The 23,468-nt window shown below is 37.0% G+C and overlaps 1 protein-coding gene across 1 annotated transcript in view; it reads right to left on the reverse strand.

Moving 5' to 3' along the window:
• Positions 1-12,349: 12,349 nt before the first annotated feature.
• The window catches only part of ddx10 (DEAD (Asp-Glu-Ala-Asp) box polypeptide 10), a 68,544-nt gene continuing 57,425 nt past the window's right edge, over positions 12,350-23,468 (reverse strand). The window contains exons 12-13 of the mRNA XM_041232596.1: positions 18,901-19,052; positions 12,350-13,179 (exon numbers count right to left, since the gene is read on the reverse strand). Of these exons, the coding sequence (XP_041088530.1) occupies positions 12,984-13,179; positions 18,901-19,052 (348 nt within the window). The 3' untranslated portion in view covers positions 12,350-12,983. The remainder of the gene's footprint in view (positions 13,180-18,900; positions 19,053-23,468) is intronic.

The raw sequence follows: 23,468 nt of genomic DNA on the forward strand, positions 1-23,468 counted from the left end.
AATCATTGACAAATAATTTAATTCTTATATCATCTGCTAGTGGAATAAATCATTGACAAAGTGGGTTCGAGCAGGGCTGGTCTGGGCCTACACAACGCTTTATAAGGTTTCAATTAAATTTAGTGGAAAATGAGGATCATTTGAAAAATAGGCTTTGTAATTTGACATAACACTTTCTCTATAGAATACAGGGGCAACTTTAATTAAGAATTAAAGAAGCTCATATTAGCATAACAGTCAGAGTCATTTTAATTAAACAGCTTTAGGGATAATCTATGAATTATTATGAATTAAGTGTTTTTTTTTTGTTTGTTTTTTAGCACCTACCTCACCAAGAGAGAGATGGTATACTTTTGTTAATCCTCCCCTACTATTTAGTATTCTGTAAATCCAATGTGATGGAATGTATGGGAAAAAAGAGGGGCTTGAACCTCTTGACCCCTTTTGATTGTGGGGTCATAGTCCCCAGGAAGAAGTTCAGAGCTTGGTCTGAAAGTTACACAATCTATATTACAGATTGCAGCAGCCCGCTAAAATATTGTCTGTGTTACAACAGCAATCGGTGACTTAGTGATCTAGTGACTCCCTCACACCACAAATAAAGACCTGTCTAGATTGCTGAGAACACCAGGATATACATTTTAGGAGGAACCAAGAAGCTGAAGACAGGAGATATAAAAGACATATGTTTACCATACAAGTCAAATCGACCTATAATACAAACGATGTTATCATAATGGAATGCATTCCAGTAGCAGCTGCAGAAGCCAGACTTCGGTGGAAGACATTACAACTCTTTCTATATTATTTCAATTATTCAAAGGGTTATTGTTACTAATTATTAATGAAAAGTAAGTCTAAAAAAATATCACAAAGATTAGAAAATGCATTTCTAAGATCAGTACTCCACACAAATCATCAGTCTCAACTGGGTCTGGTCCTAACCTTTAGATTAGCAAGAGTTTATGGCACCAAGCTAAAGCCCTACTGTATACTGAATTATATGATTTAAATGTTAAAGGTATCGTTGAGTTTTTGTTTTCTATTACATGAAGCCAACTTGGGCTTCTCAAATTTAGGGCACGTCATTTTGGAGAACTAGTCATATTGGTCAGCATTGCTGGACAGAAGACTGAATACAAGATTTTGCACGCCAGTCCCTGGCAGGTGTGGCTTGATTTCCCATATGGGTAGCATGCTGTTGTATCACTTAGTCCTTACGCTGCTTCCTGAAGAAGTGAAACCCAGATGTTACATCAGTGTGCTCGCTCTACACATTTCAATTGATAGTTCATTTTCCTTGGTCTCTCTAAGTCTGTATTGTGCCAAAGGAACATGAATCAGATACAAATCCACGTGATTTAAGCCACAACCAAACCATTCCAAGCAATTGCGTTGCTATGGTCGGCGCTCTGTTAATTCTGCTAGGGTGTCAGGGTATTGTATATGCTGGCATTATTCTGATCTCTATAATGGCAAGCCTATCTGTCGTGGATGAAAATAGAATGCAACCATGAATACTGAAGAGTTGAGTCAATTAGATATTGAAAGTGGAGGGCAGGGGTTGTCTTCAATACAGACTGTAGAACTATTAGAATCAGTTTTCATAGAGTGCACTCTACCTGCTGTGAGAAAAGGGTATTGTGAAAGGAGGCTTTGGATTGTTTTGATAAGGCAGAGGGTTAAGGGTGTTAGCTGAACATCACCTGCCTCCACTACAGAACACTACATAACACTGTGTCTATGGAATTCGCAATGATTCGGGAGAATGTTAAGTCATGCAAATTTGCATCTCTGTGCTTTTAAAATGTTTGCATTGCCCAGAACACATGTGTAAAAGATTATTAATTTACAACAGGGAGCACAACCACAAATTTAACATATAATTGCTATTATAAGTCAATTGCTGTAAACTGGAAAAGCTGACTGGCTATGGTATATTCCAAAAAAAAAAAAAAATCTATATATTTATATAGATCTGACACATCTCAAGGGATAGCCTTGACTTCTTCATGTCCATCAGTGGCAGAGTAAAGCGGACCGTGGTATATTACATTTATGCAATGCTTTTATTAAATGCATTAAGCAGTCAATTGCTTTATTTATTTATTTATTTGCCCGACGTCTTCAGTGGTGCACTTCAACCCTTCTGCTTCACTGCCTTTACCACCCACCTTCCCTAACCGACCCATGCTAATGTCAGAATCCTAGTCAGCTCTAATGGTGAGCTCTGATGCCTGCACTGGTGCACTGGGATGCTAACTATAATCAATCAGACTGAGAAACAGTTAAGAGAAAGAGTTCATATTAAGCAAACACATTTTTATCATGTAGTGGACGTTCCCACGGTATCTTTTTATTCTACTGGGTTATGATAATGAAGGGGTCAATAAATCACCTTGGAGACAGCCCCCCCCCCCCCTCCCCCCTCCCCTCCCCTCCCCACCCCTATTTCGATCATTAAAATCTCCATCTTAACAGCAAGGAAGCAGTTATTGTGCACTGAATAAAAATCTTTATTTACCTCACAGTGGATTAGCTAAATCAGCAGAAAGAAGGGTTTCAATTAACCAGAAAAGAGGATTACCACATGTATTCAGTGGCACATACCGAGACATTTAAAAAATAGGTCCTGATTTCAGAAAGAATATCATTCTTAATATAATAAGCCTACAATTTTAAATGATCTCCGAGAGGTATAAAAACAGTCTTTGAATGCTGAATAATTCAGTTATCCATCATTGGCTTAAAAAAAACTTGTTCTACAAGGGAGAGTCGATCGTAAATTTTGTTGACTCTATCATTTGTTTGTATTTGAGAATGTTAGTAGATAATGTGTTACTTGTAGATCAGATGGCAGTGGCGGAATCCACTGATGCTTTTAATGCTGTAACCCAACAATCAATATCCCGGATGACTGATGGAAGGACGGTAGAAAGGGATCAAATGGAATCAGAAGCACTCTTCAAGTAATGCATCACAACTCTCGACATTGGTGTTTGAATTTATAAAATGAATCCATGCGATGACACACATGGAAAAGCTGACAGTGCCACATTGACTTTTGATGTCACATTATGCTCTTAAAGAATACCTCCCCATTTCAGTACTGCTTGTTTGGTATATAAAATAGCGGGGCGGTTACTATAACTAAAGTAAGGGAATAGGTAGGATAATTGTAAGAGGTATGTATCCCTCAGATTTTGTAAAACAAATTAAACAAAAAACAGATCAGTTTCAAAGGTGCTGTAGAGAGATAGTAGACACATCCCATAAGGAAGATGTATGCCTCTGCACATTGATTTCTCTTTCACTGGTCTAACTAATGAGAGACTCTCATGTTCTGCTCATTTAAGTCTGATATGTCTCCTAATACGAAACACGAGTCATATTTCAAACAAGATGAATTTCAGAAACATCAGCAGAAAGCAAACGAGACATAAAAAGAGAAGCACTGTAGGCTCTGGCTAATCCAAACCCCTCTAGTGCAACCTGACCGAAGCCACCATAATGAAATGCATGCTGTAGAAAGACATATTACATCTCATTATTCTGAGATGAGTGTGTAAAACGTTCTTTCAACAGTTAATACTGATTTTAATGAAATATAAATGTATGAAAACCCTTAAACAAAAGACTAAACTAGGACTCAGAAACAAATCACTAATCTGAACAAGGTCTGGTCCCGATAGGTTCGGATCAGCGAGATATCCATCTGAAGATGTGCACATAATAAACTGCAGCAGGCAGTATATTGTTGGTATTCTCTGTTGAGGTCAAGCTGCAGGACCCAGTTTATTATGATGTGGATATGAACATCTTCAGAGATATTCCAGTATATTACAGAACAGACCATTCAGATCCAATAGCGGGTCCTTTACTGCTCAAGTTTTTGAATTCCTTGTTATACATCAGACCGACTACTCAGACTAACTCTGTGGCAATGCTATTTTCATCTGAGTTTACTTGGAAGCTTTATTGACCACACCAGTAGTATATTGCTGAAATAATTTTCCACATCCCCAGGCTTCTGTTTGCCAGTGAAGACCCTCTTACCAGTTTTCATGGATTTGAACTGTATTTCTTGTCTTTGGGATCTTGTATAACAGAGAAGTGTAAAATGTGGCACTTGCGCAGGATTACTTGATTTTGAATTTGTTATTTTAACAATAGCACAAATGTTTTGGATGCAAGTGTGCTATGATGTGTTCAGGATATAAAAATAGCTTTCAAGATTATTTAGGTTGCCATCCATTTTAAGGATCTATGTTTATGTTAATTATAAGTGATAATTTTTTTTTTTTGTTCTTTAGAGATAAACATTATATATAGAATTACTACAGAACATGTTTTGATCTTAGTAAATCTAAAAATGCTTATTTGCCTTGTCCTTTTAGCAGTCGTTTCCATGGTCACCGCAGTGATGGAATATATATTTTTCAGCTTAGACTAGTTCCATTTCATACACTATTGAAATCAAAAGCAGTAGTGTAATGTGATATGAATGTACTGCAACAGAGAGATAGGCTAGGAAGGTCATGATGGGGTTTAATATACCCTGTATTACAACCTATTTAGAAAAATAATGTGTTAATATGTTAATAAACTAGTAGTTAACATTTATTAAAACTATTCATTTGCTGGCATCTTTATTGACCATGAAAATGGCAACGCATTGTCTGTTTTTTTTTCTCGGTGACTAACATTAATCATTGCATCTTGACTTCTGAATAAGATAACTCGAGGATTCTTGTACTAAACAAAGTGGGAAATCATCTGAAACCTGGTATCTTTCAAATTTAAAAAAAAAAACAATTCAGCAGTTGTCATCAAATTATGACACAAGGTCTGTATAGATTGCACTATATCCATGCAAACCAATCAGGAGTTTTTGGTATACAGTAAGTTCCGCTGACAACAGAGGTTTCCAGGGGAAAGCAAAACAACCCATTAAAAATGCCTCTTCAATCACAAACAGACCAGTACAGTCACTGACTCAGTCAAAGAGCCAGGCCTCTAATGAAGAGAGTAACAATCTCCTATTGGGGACATTGCTACATAATGACTGAAAGCAATTGTTAATGGGATGGGACATATTATTTGTTACTATATATAGAAAATCAAGCTGTTAGCATTGCTAGTATTGGACCCATGATGCCAATCACTATGATTACCACACCTGAGTCTCCATGTCATACCGCTGGCCTGTAAAAAAATCTAGAAAAGATAACTCCAGAACAGCTGTTGACCTCTCGTCAAGAACCTAGACTGCAGAATTCCACCTAGCCGCTACATCTTTAATTCTCTGCATCCAATCAAGCTGATTCATTTTTAGTCAATTAAATAATTAAATATATTACTGTCCATGTGGTTCATATAACAATACAGCTAAACAGTCCCAAGCAACCACAGTGTTTAAAGGTGAAGCCTCAAATATTTCAAATTAATTTCCCTTACCTTTATGAGGTTCAATCCCATTTTTCTGCCTTTTTTTTTTATCTTTGTACCTCTGATCTTGTAATTCAGTGTACATTTAGAAGTTCTCCCCCCAAAATATGTGTTCTGGAACAAATCAGCCCTGTTTGCTCTCATATACCCCTTAAATGCCTATAATAATTTGTGAAATAACCGCAGTATGTATATCTACATTCAAATTAGATTCATAGTGTGAGCCTTCAATCGTCTGTCTACAGGCTCAACACTCAAGCATGCATGTATAATCTGTGCAGTAGAGGCTCAAAATATTTTGTGACTGTAAAAGATTCACAAAGTCTGCAAGTACAGGCTTTAAAAAAGTCGTGTTCTTTGGTTTAAATACAGCCTGCATCATTTTAATTTTAGTTTAAAACTCCTGAGAACACTGCAGGCTTGTGGGCAGTAATCTGCTTAATGCATTGGGTAACAGGCATAAATCACAGCCATCTGTGGTCAGACTAGGGAAAGGGCAGACAGAGGACTTAGAACTGCAATATGCTAATATATCCTCAAGCTCTGTCCTTGATCTTCTCAAAAAAAACTGATTCAGTCCATCAAATTCCTCCCCATTAGTAGAGTATTAACATTACACCATCATTATAACACCTTGTCAGACATAAGGACTGACAATCTAAATCCTATTAACGCGGTCTGTGATGTATCTGATATGCAGAGCAGTACTGACACCTGCATGGGCATTGTAATTCAAATAACTGATGTATATTAGATACAACGGCAGTGAAAGTTATATGGTAAAAATGGATTCATTTACTGCCCAATATTGGGGTATTTCATCAGAATAGCTGTGTGGAGATGAGGCTTGGTCCTGTGTAATACTCTTCTGGAATGAAGGCATCAGCAGCTGAAGATACTATTATGGGGTTGTGCTCTGCTGTTTCACATTGTTCCATTAGACCAAGGTCTCCAACCCTGCTGCTGGAGAGCCCCTATCCAGCAGGTTTTATAGGTGTCATTACATCATCAGTGGCTAAAGATCTGGAACACCTGTTAATCTTGACTAATTAAGCCAATAGTTGGTTCAATTAACCAGCAGAGATTGGTTAAAATGAAAACCAGCAGCCACAGTAGCTCTCCAGGACCACAGTTGGAGACCTCTGCACTAGACCAATAGGTCACAGATTAATGGATAGACTCAACATGTTTATTTTGTACTGTGCTCTGAAAGCCACATTAACTCTATTAGCCCTTTTCAAATGCACAAACGACTAACTGAATTAATATGACGTGACTCAGGCAGTGCTGTTTAAAGTTCAAGATAAATTATACATGTTTTGTTATTTTATAACTGCTGTTGTCCCAGGTGGCTTGTACATGCTCAGGAAATGTTCCATTACAATGAACTTAAAACTAATTTATAGTAGTAATACAACATATTAATCTGAAAAGCTCATTAACCATAAAGAGCCCTATTTTAAAGCAAATCTAAGCAGAATAAAACAACTCAAACAGTATAAAACGAGTAGTGTTCTCAGTAGATTTGTGCTAACTAATCTATTGAGAGAGAGAGAATTTATGTTTGAAAATTTCTCTTTGTATTTGCTTGAGAAAATAGCCCAAAGACTCAAAAGCCACACTAGTGACTATATACAAGACCAGTTTCCGAACGAAAGGAGGCCATTCGGCCCATCTTGCTTGTTTGGTTGTTAGTTGTTGGTTGTTAGTTGTTAGCTTATTGATCCCAGAATCTCACCAATCAGCTTCTTGAAGGATCCCAGGGTGTCAGCATCAGCAACATTACTGGGGAATTGGTTATAGAATCCCACAATTCTCTGTGTAAAAAAAGTGCCTCCTATTTTCTGTGACTCCTGTGACTCCTGGTCTTTGTTTCTTTTTTCAGGTTGAAAAAGTCCCTTGGGTCAACATTGTCAATGTCTTTTAGAATTTTGAATGCTTGAATCAGATCGCCGTGTAGTCTTCTTTGTTCAAGAGTGAATAGATTCAATTCTTTTAGCTCTTTGGTCACTCTTCTTTGCACTCTTTCTAGAGCAGCAATATCCTTTTTGTAGTGAGGTGACCAGAACTGAACACAGTATTCTAGATGGTCTTACTAATGCATTGTAAAGTTTTAACATGACTTCCCTTGATTTAAATTCAGCACTTTTCACTGTATATCCGAGCATTTTGTTGGCCTTCAATAGCTTTCCCACATTGCCTAGATGAAAACATTTGAGTCAACATAAACTCCTAGATCTGTTTGCCGTCACTCCTATTTTTGTGTTGTCTGTAAATTTAACAAGTTTGCTTGTTAAGCAGAGGACTTAATATTGATCCCTGTGGTACTCCACTGGTTACCTCGCTCCATTTTGAAGTTTCTCCTCTAATCAGTACTTTCTGTTTTCTATATGTTAACCACTTCCTAATCCATGTGCATGCATCTCCTTGAATCCATACTGCATTCTGTTTGAGAATTAATCTTTTATGCAGGACTTTGTCAAAAGCTTTCTGAAAAGCTAAATAAACCACGTCATATGCTTTGCAATTACGCATTGTCTCCCATGATACTGTTACCATATAGGTAATTTTCCATTTTAGATCTTATAGTTTCCATAAGTTTACACATAATAGAAGTCAGGCTTATTGGTCTGTAGTTACCTGGTTCAGTTTTTGTTTCCCTTTTTGCGGATCGCGGATTGTAAATAACCTCTTTCCTTTCTTTGAGTACTATTGGGAGGATCTCATCCAACCCAGGGAATTTGTTTATTTTAAGAGCTCCTAGTCCCTTTAACACTTCTGCCTGTTATGCTAACGTTATTTAAAAGTGGATAGGAACAGGTCAACATGTGGGGCATGTTGTCCATATCATCCTTTGTAAAAACTTGTGAAAAGTAATCATTTAATATATTTGCTATTTTTTTCTTTTCATCTATGATTTTGCCATTTGTATCTCTTAGATGTTTTACTTCCCCCTTGAATGTTCTTTTGCTGTTCTAATATTGGAAAAACATTTTGGAATTGATTTTAGCCCCCTTGGCAATATTCATTTCCATCTCTCTCTCTTGGGCTTTCTAACTTCCTTTTTGCCTTGCGTTTGCAGTTTCAAGTACTTTTCCTGCATACTTTGTTCTTGGTCCCTTTTAAATGTTCTGTAAAGTGCCTTTTTTCTCAGAATATTTTTTTAATTGATCTATTAAATCACTGTGGCCATTTTGCTTTAAATTTGTAATTGTTTTGAGCTTCTAGTACTATATTTTTTGAAAAACAGCCATCCTTTCTCTGTGGATGTTTTCTCTATTTTACTCCAATCTACTTCTGTTAGTCAGTTTCATTCTTTCATAGTTTGCCTTTTTAAAATAGTAAACCTTAGCTTTAGTTGTTAATCGGTGCATTCACAAATTGCGTTAGGAAGCAGTCAATTGTCATTTCTACCATTTCAATTTCATCTGTCATGATCCCCACTGGGTTTTCCCATTTTATATGGGGGAAGTTGAAATCCCCCATTAGTATGGCTTCTCCTTTGCTACATGAATTTATAATGTCATTGTATAACAGATTATTTTGCTTGGTGTCTGAATTTGGCAGTCTATAGTATTCCCTTATTATGCCCATTGAATTTTTGTCTATTATTCTGACTCACATTTATTCTGCGTTGTTTTTTTTCTTCCAGAGTTAAAACCTGGTCTTCAAGACAATTTTTGATGTATAGCGCTACCCCTCCACCTCTTCTGTTCTGCTTCTTTCCTATACAGTGTATACCCACTAATATTATATTAATCTCCCTCACTCTCAGATAACCACATTTATGTAACACCTATCACATCATAGTTACTTGTTAGTGCAGTAGCTTAAAGTTCTTTTGTTTTTGAGACTTCTACCATTAAGATACGTACATTTACCTTACCTGAGTTGCTGCCCTTGTTTTGATGTGGTCTCCCTTCAGTTTTCTTGGTGATTTCTCTTAAATGCATCTGAACCTCCGAGGATCTTTTCTCCAAGTAGATTGGTTCCCTTTTTATTTAAGTGCAGTCCATCCCACCTATATAGTCCTTGTTGTTGAATGTGGTCCAGTGCTCAAGGAAGATGAAGCCTTTCTGTGTGCACCATGATTTCAGACATGCATTTAGATTATTTCCAACTGTACCTAAGTTTAACATTTCATTTGGCTTCTTTATTATTTCATCTTTCTGTAAATTTTCTGTCTAATCAGACTTCCTGAGGAGACATAGCATTTATTTTAATAGGAAGACATGAATCTTGTGCTGAATCCGAACAATCCAATTTCAAGAGGTAAGTGGTACAAAGGGACTTGCTCAGACTCCTAACGATGCACTGTCAAATACTGTGAGAATAAAAACTGACATTCAATTTCAATGTCTTTTTTTTTTTTTAGCTCTGCCAAGAAACTTTTTAATGAAATGCTGCTGAATAACCTGTTATTTTTGTGAGTTTTATCGTTGAATTTCAAAAGTACAGGGCATGGAGTGGTGTCTACTGATATAAAAAAATGTGTATCTCAGAAGCACATCTCTTTAGGGAGCATGGGCTTAGCTAGAAATGGTTATGAAAAGTTATATTAGGGAAGAAATGGATAATGGGTTCCCACTGTATATAAAACAGGCACGAATACTTCAGAATGATTTAGAATTCAGTACATAAGACCCGTCTATCTTGTGATTCCTTGCCCCCAGGCAGTCTTCATTTAATGTGAAATGCAGTCTTTGGCATAATCACTTTCAAGCTGTTCCCAATTGGGCTTCTTTAAAGAGCACAACCACAGATTTAATTCCACATCGTCTAATCTTTTTCAACAAGTTGCAGCAAAATACCAAGCGAAGGAAAAGAAAAATCTCTTTCGATGCCAGCACACAGGAGGGTAAGATTACAATATTTCTTTTTTCTTTTTTTTTTTTTTTAAACTCTACCCAAGGGCATAGCCGCTTAGTACTTTTCCCCCATTACGACTTCTTTACCAATTGATTCACTTGTACATTTTCTGATTTGGCTTACATGTGGATACACAGTGGCAGATGGACAAGTTGACCTACAAGATAAGATTGAGATAAAGAATGTCCAGGGAGATAATCTGGGACACGTAAAAAATACATTGAGACCTTAAAGAAATTGACCTCCAGAGACATTAGACCCGCTCCCTTAAATTAGTCAATTATTGGTTGGGTTAGGGAAAGGAAGAAAAACTGCAGCAGGCGCAGCCAACCAGCTTTGCAGTGACTAGTTAAGTCTGGTTAAAGAATTAGCGAGAATATCAACTGAGGACTGTTAAAAAGGAAGGTAGAGCCTGTGGAATGCCTGAGCGCCCAGTAATTGGACTTTGGTTTAACACTTTACAAACTGTGGGAATTCAAATAAACTAAAATATTACTTTTTGCCGAATTCCAAAGTAATCAGTTGTATGAACAGTCTTTTTACAATCCTTTTTCATATGAACGGACATGTACAGCTATGGCCAAGTTTTCGAATCACCCTATAAAAAAGTGACATTCTAAAATCTAACATGAAATACTACTATTACGGCTTCCGGTATACTTTTTCTATATAGTTTTGTATTTTTTTTTATTACAATGTTACACGAAACTTCCAATCTTCCCCAACAGAAACAGCACTCAACTCCCTTCTACTGCAAAACAATGAGGTGCTTGCTTGCTATAAATAATATTTCTCCAAGGCACACTTTGCAGAACTGTGAAAGGAAGTACAGTTAAGCACAGGGAACAGTACACAAGCTGTGATAGAAGCATTACATGAATTTCTTTGTTCTAACGTCCAATAATATATGCAATACTAGTAGTAATGCAATGAACTACAGAAGTGCAGTAGATTAGGAATAGTTGACCATTAAACTCTCCTTGATACACAAAACTGTACTGGAATTAATATGGAGTAAACATTTCAGATGGCCGTCATCCACTTGAATAATACTGTTTTATCAATTGCAAATGAACATTAAAAACAAACAGTCAAATGAATGTTTACATATTTAAATCCAAAATGCACATTATGATTAGACATACATGTATACAGTATTAGAACCCTTTGGTCAAACTCTTTAGACCCCAATTTGAGAACCACTGCAGTAAATAAATGATGTTAGAATCAAGTACAAAGTTGGTATGTAAGCACTTGACTTGAATCCACAAAGAAATCTGTAATGCAATATTTTAGCACCAGCACCACCCGAGAATATTTACTGATGTGGTCCCTTTATTGTATATCCTATTGTTAAAGCCATGGACTATCACACAAATCTGTTGGGAGACCTTTTATAATCAAGCCAGTCAGAAATTTCCTTCTGAAGTTTTTGCCAATCCTTATACACTTGTGGCACAGTGGTCACTGAACTCCCAGTGGAAGTCTGGAAAGCAGAGGCTCCTGTGATCAAAAGAAATGCCACATGGTTTATTAACTTGACTGACTCGTCATGTGCCCACTTTCCTTTGTACTGAATTGTTTCTGATGAAATACACACCTGTAAAATGTTTTAGATTCCAGTACCAAAACAAAGGAAGTAACACGAGTATTATTTGGCCACTTAATATATTGTTTTACTCTATCAGTTGTATACGGCTACTTCATTTGTATTTGCAGTTGTTCTTACCCATGATCGATTTATAACCGGCATGATGTACTAAGTATGCTCCTCACTGGTATTACAAAGACATGAACTGTGATTCACATCCTATAGTACTTAGAACAAAGCGCTATTCACAAAGCATTACCCCTGTTCTAAAACTGCACCCTTTATTGTGAACCGAAATAAAACTACTAATGTTACAGAACTAGCAAGAGTGTTGCAGCCCCTAATGCAACTTATTAATTTAGCACAGCAGTAAATGTCTTGTGTATGAGCCAAAATAATAATAATAATAAAAAAACAGTACAAACCACAGCAAAACACAAGTACATACTCATTTTTATTACTATTCCTTAAAAAACATACTTTTGCGAAACACTTGATATACTCCTCATTAAAGGTTGCTATTAAAACACACAGAATCTCATAAAAAGATTATATGTTTTTCCAGAATGTTTTACATAGGTACAAAAGTAGTATCAATCAGTGTCAGCAATGTTTCTTCACTTGAATTATTATAATAAATGAGGATTGTTGTACAAGATGGCAGGTGGCTTAACATATTAACTAAATGCAGTATGTTAATCTCCTATATTCCAGTTCAAGTCACGGAAATCCTGGCAGGGAGCATATACTTTGAATGGGATACAATGCCTTTTTTTTAATCTCGGTGCCAGCCAGCACTAGATGCTATATGAACTGTTCAACAAATGAACACACAATACCAAGGAGCGGTTACTGATTAACTGGCAGCATCCCACCCACTGGCCAGCGATGCTGTTAGACTGGGGTTTGAGTAAAAAGACATTCAAAGAATTATAATGTGCAATCAGTAATCTGAATGCATGTTGCATGTACTTCAACCTCCTTCAGCTGTACCACTTGCCAAATCAATACTGATAAAAATGGTTAGTCAAATAGAAAAAAAACTGACCCAGAAAACAACCTCCAGAGAAAAGAATTAGCTCCTGCTGCCGAGCAAATGTAGCACAAGCTCCTCGTCTTCTGCCAAGGACAAGCCAGTATCCAGGGGCTTGAGCAGGCTGGCATGGTCGTGACTCTTCCTCTTCTTCCCCCCCGCAGGCATCTCCTCCTCGTCAGGGCTGCTGCTCTCACTGCCGTGGCTTCTCTTCCTCACCCTCTTCTTAGAGGACGTGCTGTTGAACAGGAATCAATGATTCTCGTTAACAGAGGTGACAATCAATAGTACATTTCCTGACCGGACACAAATTATTTCAAAACTCTGTGTGTGTATGTATGCATTATACATACGTATGTGTGACACACACACACACATATATATATATATATATATATATATATATATATATATATATATATATATATATATATATATATATATATATATATATATATATCACAGGATCACATAAAATTACTGCTTAAGACACCAGTTGACAAAGTAACAGGAATTAAATTATCGGTTTGCTTAAAGCTCGTAAATAACTTGACATATATTTAATGCTTCGATGCATCTCAGAAGTAGTTCTTGCATTTCAGGTTAAAGTAACTTGAACTGTGTACAAAACAGAGTGCTTGGGTCATTGCATGAGGTGATTACACTACTGTGCCCAGTTTACCTGGAGACAGCAGGGGGCCACAACGAGGGTCTCCACGGGCCCCATGTGGTCTGTATTATAATGACCACTGCTGTGCATCAAACAGACTGTATGCAATTCAGATATGAAAGGATAATTTATAATAAAAAAATATAAAAAATCACCTACAATACAGTTTGTGCTGTGCCATGTAAATGTAATGTGTCCTTATGAGGAATGAAGTGCACTGCTATTTATTCTGTGCCTCATAGGTATTATAGTATGCAATTAAGGCACTGTGCATCAGTGAATCTTGGCAGAGAAAAATTTAAAAGGCCCTAAATCACAAAGTCTTGTTTTTATTTTCTCTGTGCAGTCTGGCCTTTGCAGAATGATTTATAGACCCAATAAATGAGGACAAAGAAAATAAAAAACATGACCTGCTTAACAAACAGAGTATAACAGGCTGGTTTGCTTTTTTTTGCTTTTTTTTTTTTTTTTTTTTTTTTTACACTGCAGCATTTTTGGATTATTGCTATACTGGAGGAGGAGCAGAACACCTCTTGAATTATATTAAAAATACACGCTTTATATTTCACAACACATGTGGAATACAGTATTAATCTTTGGTATCTTGTCAGTTTAAAAGACGTCAGATATTATTATCTCAAAACGCTCTAGAGCAAGCAAGACGCAAATTGACAAGTTATGTTGGAATGACTGATTGTTTTCAGTGCTTCAGATGGCATTGATGGAACAAGAGGAACTGGAATTTTCCAAAAACCAGGCAGCTTGATTGTGAGTGGGGGAGGGGCAGGGGCACTTAGGAGATGGTTCATGAGGGCATGCTGTGTGCACTGCTTAAATAGGCAAATGCCAAAATACTCAAACTTAAAGATGTACAAATGTAAATGCCAAAAGTTAAGATGAAAACTAAACAAAAAAGTTACTCTTTAACAATAACACTGTTCTGCTGTGGGTCTGCGGCCCCCAGGCCATGCTAACCCGATTAATATTTGTTTAAAAACGCACACAGACGTCACATGCTTATTCTAGACGGTATTGTAGATCCAGTCAAGTTCACTGAAAGTTGGTGGACTGAACTGTAACTCCGCGAGAGGCTGTACAGCACATCAGCAAACCGATTGGTCATTTCATTTTATTGTCAAACAAAAGAACACAGCACCTGCCTACCTGAATTCAGTTCCACAGAATGGGTTTCACAGACACAACTCACAGGAGACTAGCGTGACCCTAGGACCTGAATTACATCAAATATTATAGTGCCGTTTAATAACAGTCTCTGCAGACAATGATACACCTAGAGCTGTGCTGTAATATGGATTTTCTAAAGAACCAGGTCAGAGAGGCAGAACATATGCAACAAATATAGAAATACTTACCTGCATACATTTATTACATTTATAGGCAATTCGCAGGTAATGGAAAACACAATAAATGGCAGTAGGGTAATTGAACAACACGTGTAAAAATGAGTTACAGAGCTACTTCAGTGTATCCAATGAGTTGTAATACAGGAGACATGAGCTTACATAGAAACAAACAAAAATGTACGCAGTGTGTGCGCATTATAAGGCTTTAGGGTGCCAACAGAAGCAAACAACATGAACGTGGCGAGACGTTCACAGCACTCTCACGACTACAGTCACTCTTCATTCAAAAGCAAGTCTTTTTCAGGGTGGTGGTGCTACTACAGTGTTTCCTCAGAAGCCAGTTTAAATGGTCTATACTGCCCGAGATGATTTTAAATCCTTTGGCATGACAAATTGTCAAACATGGAACAATATTAACACTGGACTGCTATTCATAAAACAAATGTCTGCCTGCTGCATTTAAGCATTTGCATTGCTGCATTAATAAAAAATAAAAAAGTGGCCTGAATCCACACCTGAACAACATAATGAATTAAACACATACCAGTAACTAATTCACAGTCATGTATTAAAGAGAACAGACACACTGGCCTTCAGTAAAACAGAAGGCATTAAACCCTGTGATCTGCAAGGTAACATTGAACAGCAGGCACCTTATACATTAATTCATTAATGTATTTATTAATTAATCCTCACCTTCTCAAAACTGTTTGCTAGTACCATATTGACAGATGCACCAATAATATAAAAATGGGTTGTGGGTAGTATTTCTGGACAGAGGCAGTTTTACATGCTGTACAGTGCAGGAGGTCTTCCTGAACTCCAGCTGTCTCAAAGTAATAACAGCTCATTAACGCTATATTTACCATCTATGACCTTTGCAAAGGTTATTCCCTGCTCAGATAACATGCGATGTTACATGTTATTGTGAATTAAATATACTTACTGTACATGTTGCCAAGTTTACTGCGGTAAATGATCTTGTGGTAGCGAGTCCCCTTTCTTTGAGAAGCACCTACTGTTACACCCCTATTCCCTTTCAATACATTCCACCGCTTGGTTTTAAAATACCTTAAGGCTATAGATGTACTGTGCTTGGCTTTTTCTATAAAACTCCACTTTGTTGAAATTTAGTCTGTGCAAAACTCTCAGGGATCCTACACGCTTGCCAGACAGATTTTATTCAAGTAAGGGCTTAATAATGCAGCCTTGAAGTGTGGAATACACTTGACGAACACACTGTGGCCACAGGACAAGGAACGGAATTGCAGGCAACGGAGCGACAGTACTTTCATCTGTGCGGACAGGAATCAAGAGATCAGGATTCCAGAGGACTCTCGCGCCACTGCAACACTATAGTCTTCCTTTGAGGCTTCAACCAGGGAGGCGACTCATGGACGCTTCTTCTCATTGAAGTCTCCCAAACTTCCACAAGTTTGACAGTGATGCATGTTCACTGGTCAGGATCACCTTTACTCCCGTTCAACAGCTTTTGAAAATGAATTTGCTTTTCACGGCCTGAATGCATTACCGAGTATTGTGATGTTTGTTTAATAAAATCATTACTTACTTTTAGTTCCTTCTTTTCTGTGGATATAAATGCATGTCGAGGTTCTGTAGCAATGGCCATCATGCATACCATTTTGCTGGTGATTTATCATGACTACTATGGAATTGTCCAGGGCAAGCGTTCTAGATGTCAGCTGTTTCACTTTCTTCTCACTTGCACACGTGTCGACGGGTAAAAGGTGCCTTTGTTCCATTATACCTGCATAATTTAAGTTCTGGGTAGTTCTTTTGGTTGTCTATACATTATGCGTTTTCACCAAAGCAAAACCACAATACTACTGACTGAGCGCAAGAATATCATGACTATTTTTCGAAGTACTTTAATATCAAAACATATTTGAAAATATGAGCACAATAAACAGAAAGTAATACATTTATTTAAAAACTCAGCAAAGATTTGCTCCGTGTATTGTAGGTTCACAAGCTGGTACACACAGCAATTTTAAACCCAGGCCTGAAGACACATCTTTTTGGTCGATATAACATCACATTTATACAGCAATTCTGTCTTGATGTATGATGAGATGCGACAAGAAAAAAGAAACTAATTGAGACAATATTGTGTGTAATTATAGTGGGAAGAACAGTGTAACAATCGAATAGAAAGTGTTTTCTGTAACTTCTTGGTGGAACGCTCCTGTGACAATTTGAACACACTGCCTGTGTGTGTTCATCAGTGCGTAACCGACCTATAGAATGAAACAGCCTAATTTTTTTTTTTATTCAGAAAAAATTCTTTCCAGAATCTGGTGAGAAAAAATCTCACCAGATTCTAGCGATCTATGCAATTGAAAAAGCAGCCCATAATTTTGACAATTACACACGGCTAGCAATACTAGACGTGGCTCCTGGTCAGACTAGGAGACACAGAAAAATAAAGATTATTGCTAGGGACAATGTAAACATTATGAAAAGGGTAATGTAGCCAAACTCTACAAAACAGCAGCACCGGATTGAACTCCCAATAGTAAAGGACACGGATCAATTGAGAGCAGGCTGACCTCGATACAGACACCTGCCTGCCTTTCATATTTCATTCAGCTGCTTTATACCCTTGAACATTTTCATAAAAGGACACTAAATAATAAGAGATTTTTAACACAACAAAAGAGCAGTGTCCCCAGGTATCCGGTTCAGTTCAATCCATTTGCTTATTTAACAAAAAGATTGTTTACAGTGTGAAATTGTAAATGTTTGGAACATAAATACTCTACCAAAAAGCCAGACATCAGCTCCAAACAAGCTTGGTCTCCATTAGCTGTATCAATACCATGTAAGACAGCAGATTGTCAACGGGCGTGTTTAACACAATACGACAAAGCTGCATCTGACTTGTGGCTTAATTAGATCAGATAAATCCCACAGAAAATGCTTAACGACCAATATTACTGTACTTTGTGCCTACCTTGTGACCCATAGTGTAGGCCTTTTTAGCTTAAGCGTCCTTCGAGGAAATGCATTACCATAGAAATCAACAATAATTACAGTGTGATTTGTGCACCGTGCTGTACTTTGCGTTTACAACTCCCAGAGAAATAACTGCAAGTGATTGCTACGAGTGCTATCAAATCATTCAGGTATTATAAGTAATCTGTGTCCTGTTTTACTGGAATGAGTGATCACATTAGAAGGAATGAGCGTGTACTTTACCAGGAGCGCTCTCATTTGGGCAGGCTTGCTAATACAACGCACAATGACAGCATTATGCTTTAGGACTCTAGAGCACAGCAAAATGTGATCTGAATTTGCATCAGTTGGCTATTTGCCTAAAAGATTCAAGCAGATTACCAGCTGCACAAGTGTTGTTAGGCATGTAGGAACATAACAAAACAATCTATCATGGGATCAGTCAAAGAAAGCTCACACATTAAAACATGTATACCTCCCTCTATTTGTGTTTTTATTATACACTCCAAAAAAAAAAAAAAAAAAAAAAAAAACTAGTACTGGTACTGCAGAAAACCATATTAATCTTTCATAAAAGCTTAAATCCAATAAGATAATAGCAGTAAATTGAGTAAAATGAATAATTACACCACAGCGTGGGTCTTCACTTCCTAATTCAAATAAGGAGGAAATTAATCCTCAAATGAAGGATTTTGACTTCAGTATATATACAGCTTGTCATCCAAAATGAAGGCTGCAATACATCATGGAATGAAAATCTCAAATTCCTGCTGAGAGCGCGTATGCCGTTATAACAGCAGGCTGCATCACGTATCTATTATGAGTAGGCAGAGAGTTGCTACTGGTAACAAATTTAGCTAGTTAACCCCATTGCCCTTTTTTGGATATTGGATGGATGATGATCTAAAATGACACAGTATTAATGTCACTTAACATCTCACAAACTTACATCACATCTTCTCCAGCGCTCGACTCCTCATCTTGATCAGAGTCCCTGTGTTTATCAGGATCAGGCAGGGTGCTGGGGTCAAACTCTCCTTCATTATCACTCTGGTCAAGATAGGCCACCACCTCCTCCTCCTCACCTTCATCACTTGCACCCTAGAGAATTACAAGGAAAAAGCAATTGTTAATTTGACATGCCTGAATGTTTAACTTGAAACCTATCCGTAAGATACAATGTCTTTAAAATGGGGTAATCATTTATTTATTTATTTATTTTTTATTGGCAGGGTCTAGACTTGTGGGAAGGGGGCCAACACTGACACTTAAACAGCATTAAGCCATTATCAATACGATTTTCTTTTTTTTTTTACAAAAATTGCTTGCTGTTGACCACTTAAGTCATGCTGTCTCAAGAGGAGGTGTTGTCATATCCAGCCCATTTGTCATTGTCATGCGGTCACTGTCAAAATGACAGCTAGTATACCTTGTTACTGTAATGTATTCCTACATTACAAGGACATAATAAATAATAATATCTTTATTTTTATATAGCGCTTTTCATAGTGGACCAGCATCACAAAGCGCTTTACAGAGGCAGGCAGTGAACTGTGCATTATATGCAGTCACTTACAATAGGACATTGGATTTAACATCTCATCTGCAGGATGGAGCACAAGGAAGTTAAGTGACTTGCTCGGGGTCACACAGTGAGACAGTTAGTGGGAGAGGTGGGATTTGAAATGGTGACCTTTTCGTTACAAGCCCTGGACTTTAACCACTGGACCACACTGCCTCCTAACATAGACAAATTGCCTCCATGAATCCATCAAATAAAACAAATCATATTATATATGTTCTGTACCAAATAAACACACCCAATAAGGGGAACTCAAGGAGAATGTCGTTTTAGAAGAGAGTCAAGGGTTAAAGATAGCGAGGCGATTTAACAGCAAGCTCATTTTAGGGCTGAGGATATTTCTCAGTAGGAGTGGAAATTACTAGACTAAACGCTGTTGGGGCGTTCTTTGTAACTCAGTGCCATAGGATAATACAGGGCTGTTTTCACATCAATTTAGTTTCAAGTTTAAACATGAAATGCAAGCCTTGTTAAACAGTCAATATTAAAAGCCAAGGATGACTGTTTAAAAAGAAAATGTTGTGTTGTTAATATTAGAACCCACACATTCTGGCAGACGTTATTCAGTTTTGTTTTTGCTATGTCTTTTCTCCATAAAAGTAGGAGCAGAAGAAACAAAATAGATTCCAGCTCGCAGGGTGCTTACAGAAAGCAGGTGTGTGAAAATCAATGTGCATTGAGAGCCATTACTGTCCAAGGATAGTGCTCAAGCAAGGAGACATAATGCTTTTTCTATTTGTTTTTTTCCCCTCTTCACATCTGCTTAACCCTTAACTAACAAATAAATAACAAACTAAAGAACTGTCACGTTGCAAGGTGCTGACGAACAACGTCAGACATATTGCCGTGTGTTGCTAAGCGTGTTAATAAGGTGCTGGATCCATAATTATATTTCACATTTAAAAATATCAGATTCAAATGTTGTATCCTAGCCATTAATTAAACGTACTATGATCAACCACCCTTTATAAACATTTTGCTTTGGGCATTTTAGCCTATAAAATTTCAAAATTATCTTGCAACCACAAAAAAAAAAAAATCAAATAAAAAGGCAACATCCTTTCCCTCAACCGTACTGGATTGCACAATTTGACAAGGAATTCCAAATTATGCAGAATCCTTATCTGAGCTATATAATAATTCTGCCCACTTTCAAACATAAACCTCTCAGCTTTACAGCAACTCCACTCTAAACCAGTGCACTGACTGACTGTTAATAACACCGGCTGCCATTTGAACCCGGTCCTAACACTGTGCCATTTAAAAGACACTTCGGCTACTGCTATGACTGCATGACAATTACAACCAAGAATGTTATAGCTGAGACTGCCTGATAACCACTTCAGTGCTGTAATCTTGCAGTACTCTCCAACCACATGGTGACAGACACCAAGTAATAGATGTACTGGTGCTGTGATCCGAGGGGGAACAGCCAAGGTATTCATTGCATAAGACCCTGGGTCTACATTAAAATAACCATAACAATTATAACTATAACTAGTAACCATTAACCTAGCCGCACTCTAAGGAGTTATAAGCTAGTTTTACATTTGACTGAAGATTCTGAAAAGTTTTTAAAGAAATGTGTCAGGCGGCCATATTGGTTTAGGCACAGACACCATTTTTGAAAAAGTCAATTCTGACACAGGGATGATGCTTGCTAACTTTGGAGTTCATCAAAAAACATTTTTCAACTGAAGTGGTTTTAAATTTAAGATGAAAATGTAGGTCTGGCAGCAATCTTGTTTTACAAAAGAACACCCTTTTGCCATATTTGAATTCCATTGTCCCCTGGATGATGCCTGCCAAGTTCAGTTAGTTGGTTAAACGGTTTTCAAACAGAAGCGGTCTGATGTTTCGGGCATGTTTCGGCAAATTTGGTGGCAGTCATTTTGATATTAAAATTCATTGCAGCAACTCAGGCTTCACAAACTTGAAGCAGGATTGGTTGTGGATGACATTTGCCAAGTTTCAGACCATATCGCTTCACCGGTTACCAACAAGTAGATTTTGAAAGGTTTTTATAAAAAAAAATTAAGTCAGGCCACCACCTTGGTTGACATAGTAGCGCAATTGTTTAGCATCTGAACTGTATTCATCCTGGGATGATAGCTGCTAAGTTTGATGTTGATTGGTTTACACGGTGTTCAAGCAGGCGCAGTCTAAAGTCTTGGGAAGAATAATAATAAAAAATGGTTACAATAACAATAGGCTTCCCCTGCCATTCTGGCTTGGAAGCTTAAATATGTTTTTTTAAAAGCACACAATTACAGTACATCTTCACTATAACAACATTCATTGTAACAAACCTGGCCCCTGCTTCCCAAATAATAAAAATTTAAAAAAAATAAAATTACAAAAAAAAAATAAGTAAAAAAAAATCACACACACATTCAACATCCTGGTCTGTATGCACTGAATGCCTATCCTGAGGCATCTCTCTGTCGTGAATATATTTATAGTTTTTTTTTTTTTTTTTTAGCTTGTTCTGCAACCATGCCGCAAAGCAAAATTTATTAATAAAAGAAAAAAAGAAATAAAAAATCTGGATCTGACTAACTTGTCATGTCAAACTTTTCATGTCGGGTTGATCTGGAATGAAAGATCAGTTTAGGATTCTTGCATGTTGGATTAAGATTTGGTGCACTTTGAAACTATTCATGTCAGATTGATTTTGAATAAAAGTTTATCTTCAGAATTTTGTAGAGTTTTAATTCTTTATCGAACTGGATAAAGCAAAGGCAGTACACTGCATACATGAGACGAACAGGTGCATGCAATTCTACTTCTATTCACAATATCATCTCATTAGTTTAGTCCAACAGTTTGTCGTTCATTTTGATTGTCCTTTCACTATAACGAATCCCTTGATATAAAGAACAAAAGGCTTGGACCCCAACAGGTTCATTATAGCGAGGGTGTACTGTACTTGATTATCTGCTTAATATGTACAGTATGAAAAAGCACATAGCATACACTATTGCCAAAGGCGACAATAAAAGCAAATATGAAAAATGCTTGACATTAGAGACTGAAAAACAGAACAGTGAGCTACTGTACAAATAGGTTTATACTGTAAGTTTACTCCTGCAATTAAGATATATAGTCGTAAACACAACTGATATACATGTACCATTAGCATTATAAAACAAACACACACACAGACTACTTCTCTCAAGCATTTGGGATGATGGACAAATTTTTTTTTTTTTTTTTTTTCATTCTGAGATCGGTGCATATTGGGAATACATGTATCCAGGTGTCACATCTGTAACTGCCTTATTTATTTTCGAGCAGATGAGTTTTAAAACTTTACAGTTTAAACGGTGTGTTACCCACATGACCTCAGATTCTTTTGACATTTACAGATAAAAAAAAAGTTTCTATTGATACTTTTCATTATATTCTTAGATGAGTCTTTAGACACATGCCATTTCTAATATCAAATCCCTGTCCAAATGACATCTTGTGACCATACTGTCTCATAGAAGGCTACAAACAAAATACCCAAATGAACCCTTATCTTCCCAAGAGACAAGACAATCGGCTCGGTGGTAGGGTTAAGATAAGAATATTCAATACTAATAACATGTTTGTTAAATGCTTTAAGTATTCAACACTTGCAGTAAGCAGATGCACAATTACAAATTACAGTGAAAGTACCAATTAAAATAAGCTCTTAAAATATGACACAACCATTTGCATTTACTGGACTTCTAAATGTCAGTCATTTTAGTTAATAATAGGTAGGTTATGCTACAAATTAGTCCATTGATTTTGTAGGAACAACAAAACTGCCATAACATCCTCTTAGAGCATGCATGACATTCAATACTCTTCAATAAACATCTGCTGACTCAGTCTTTGCCATACTGTAGAAGTGGTTGCTAAGCAACCCTAAATAAGGTAGCCTCAGATTCATTTCCCCAGTAATA

The sequence above is a fragment of the Polyodon spathula genome, chromosome 30 (assembly GCF_017654505.1).
Source record: "Polyodon spathula isolate WHYD16114869_AA chromosome 30, ASM1765450v1, whole genome shotgun sequence".
Lineage (NCBI taxonomy): Eukaryota > Metazoa > Chordata > Actinopteri > Acipenseriformes > Polyodontidae > Polyodon > Polyodon spathula.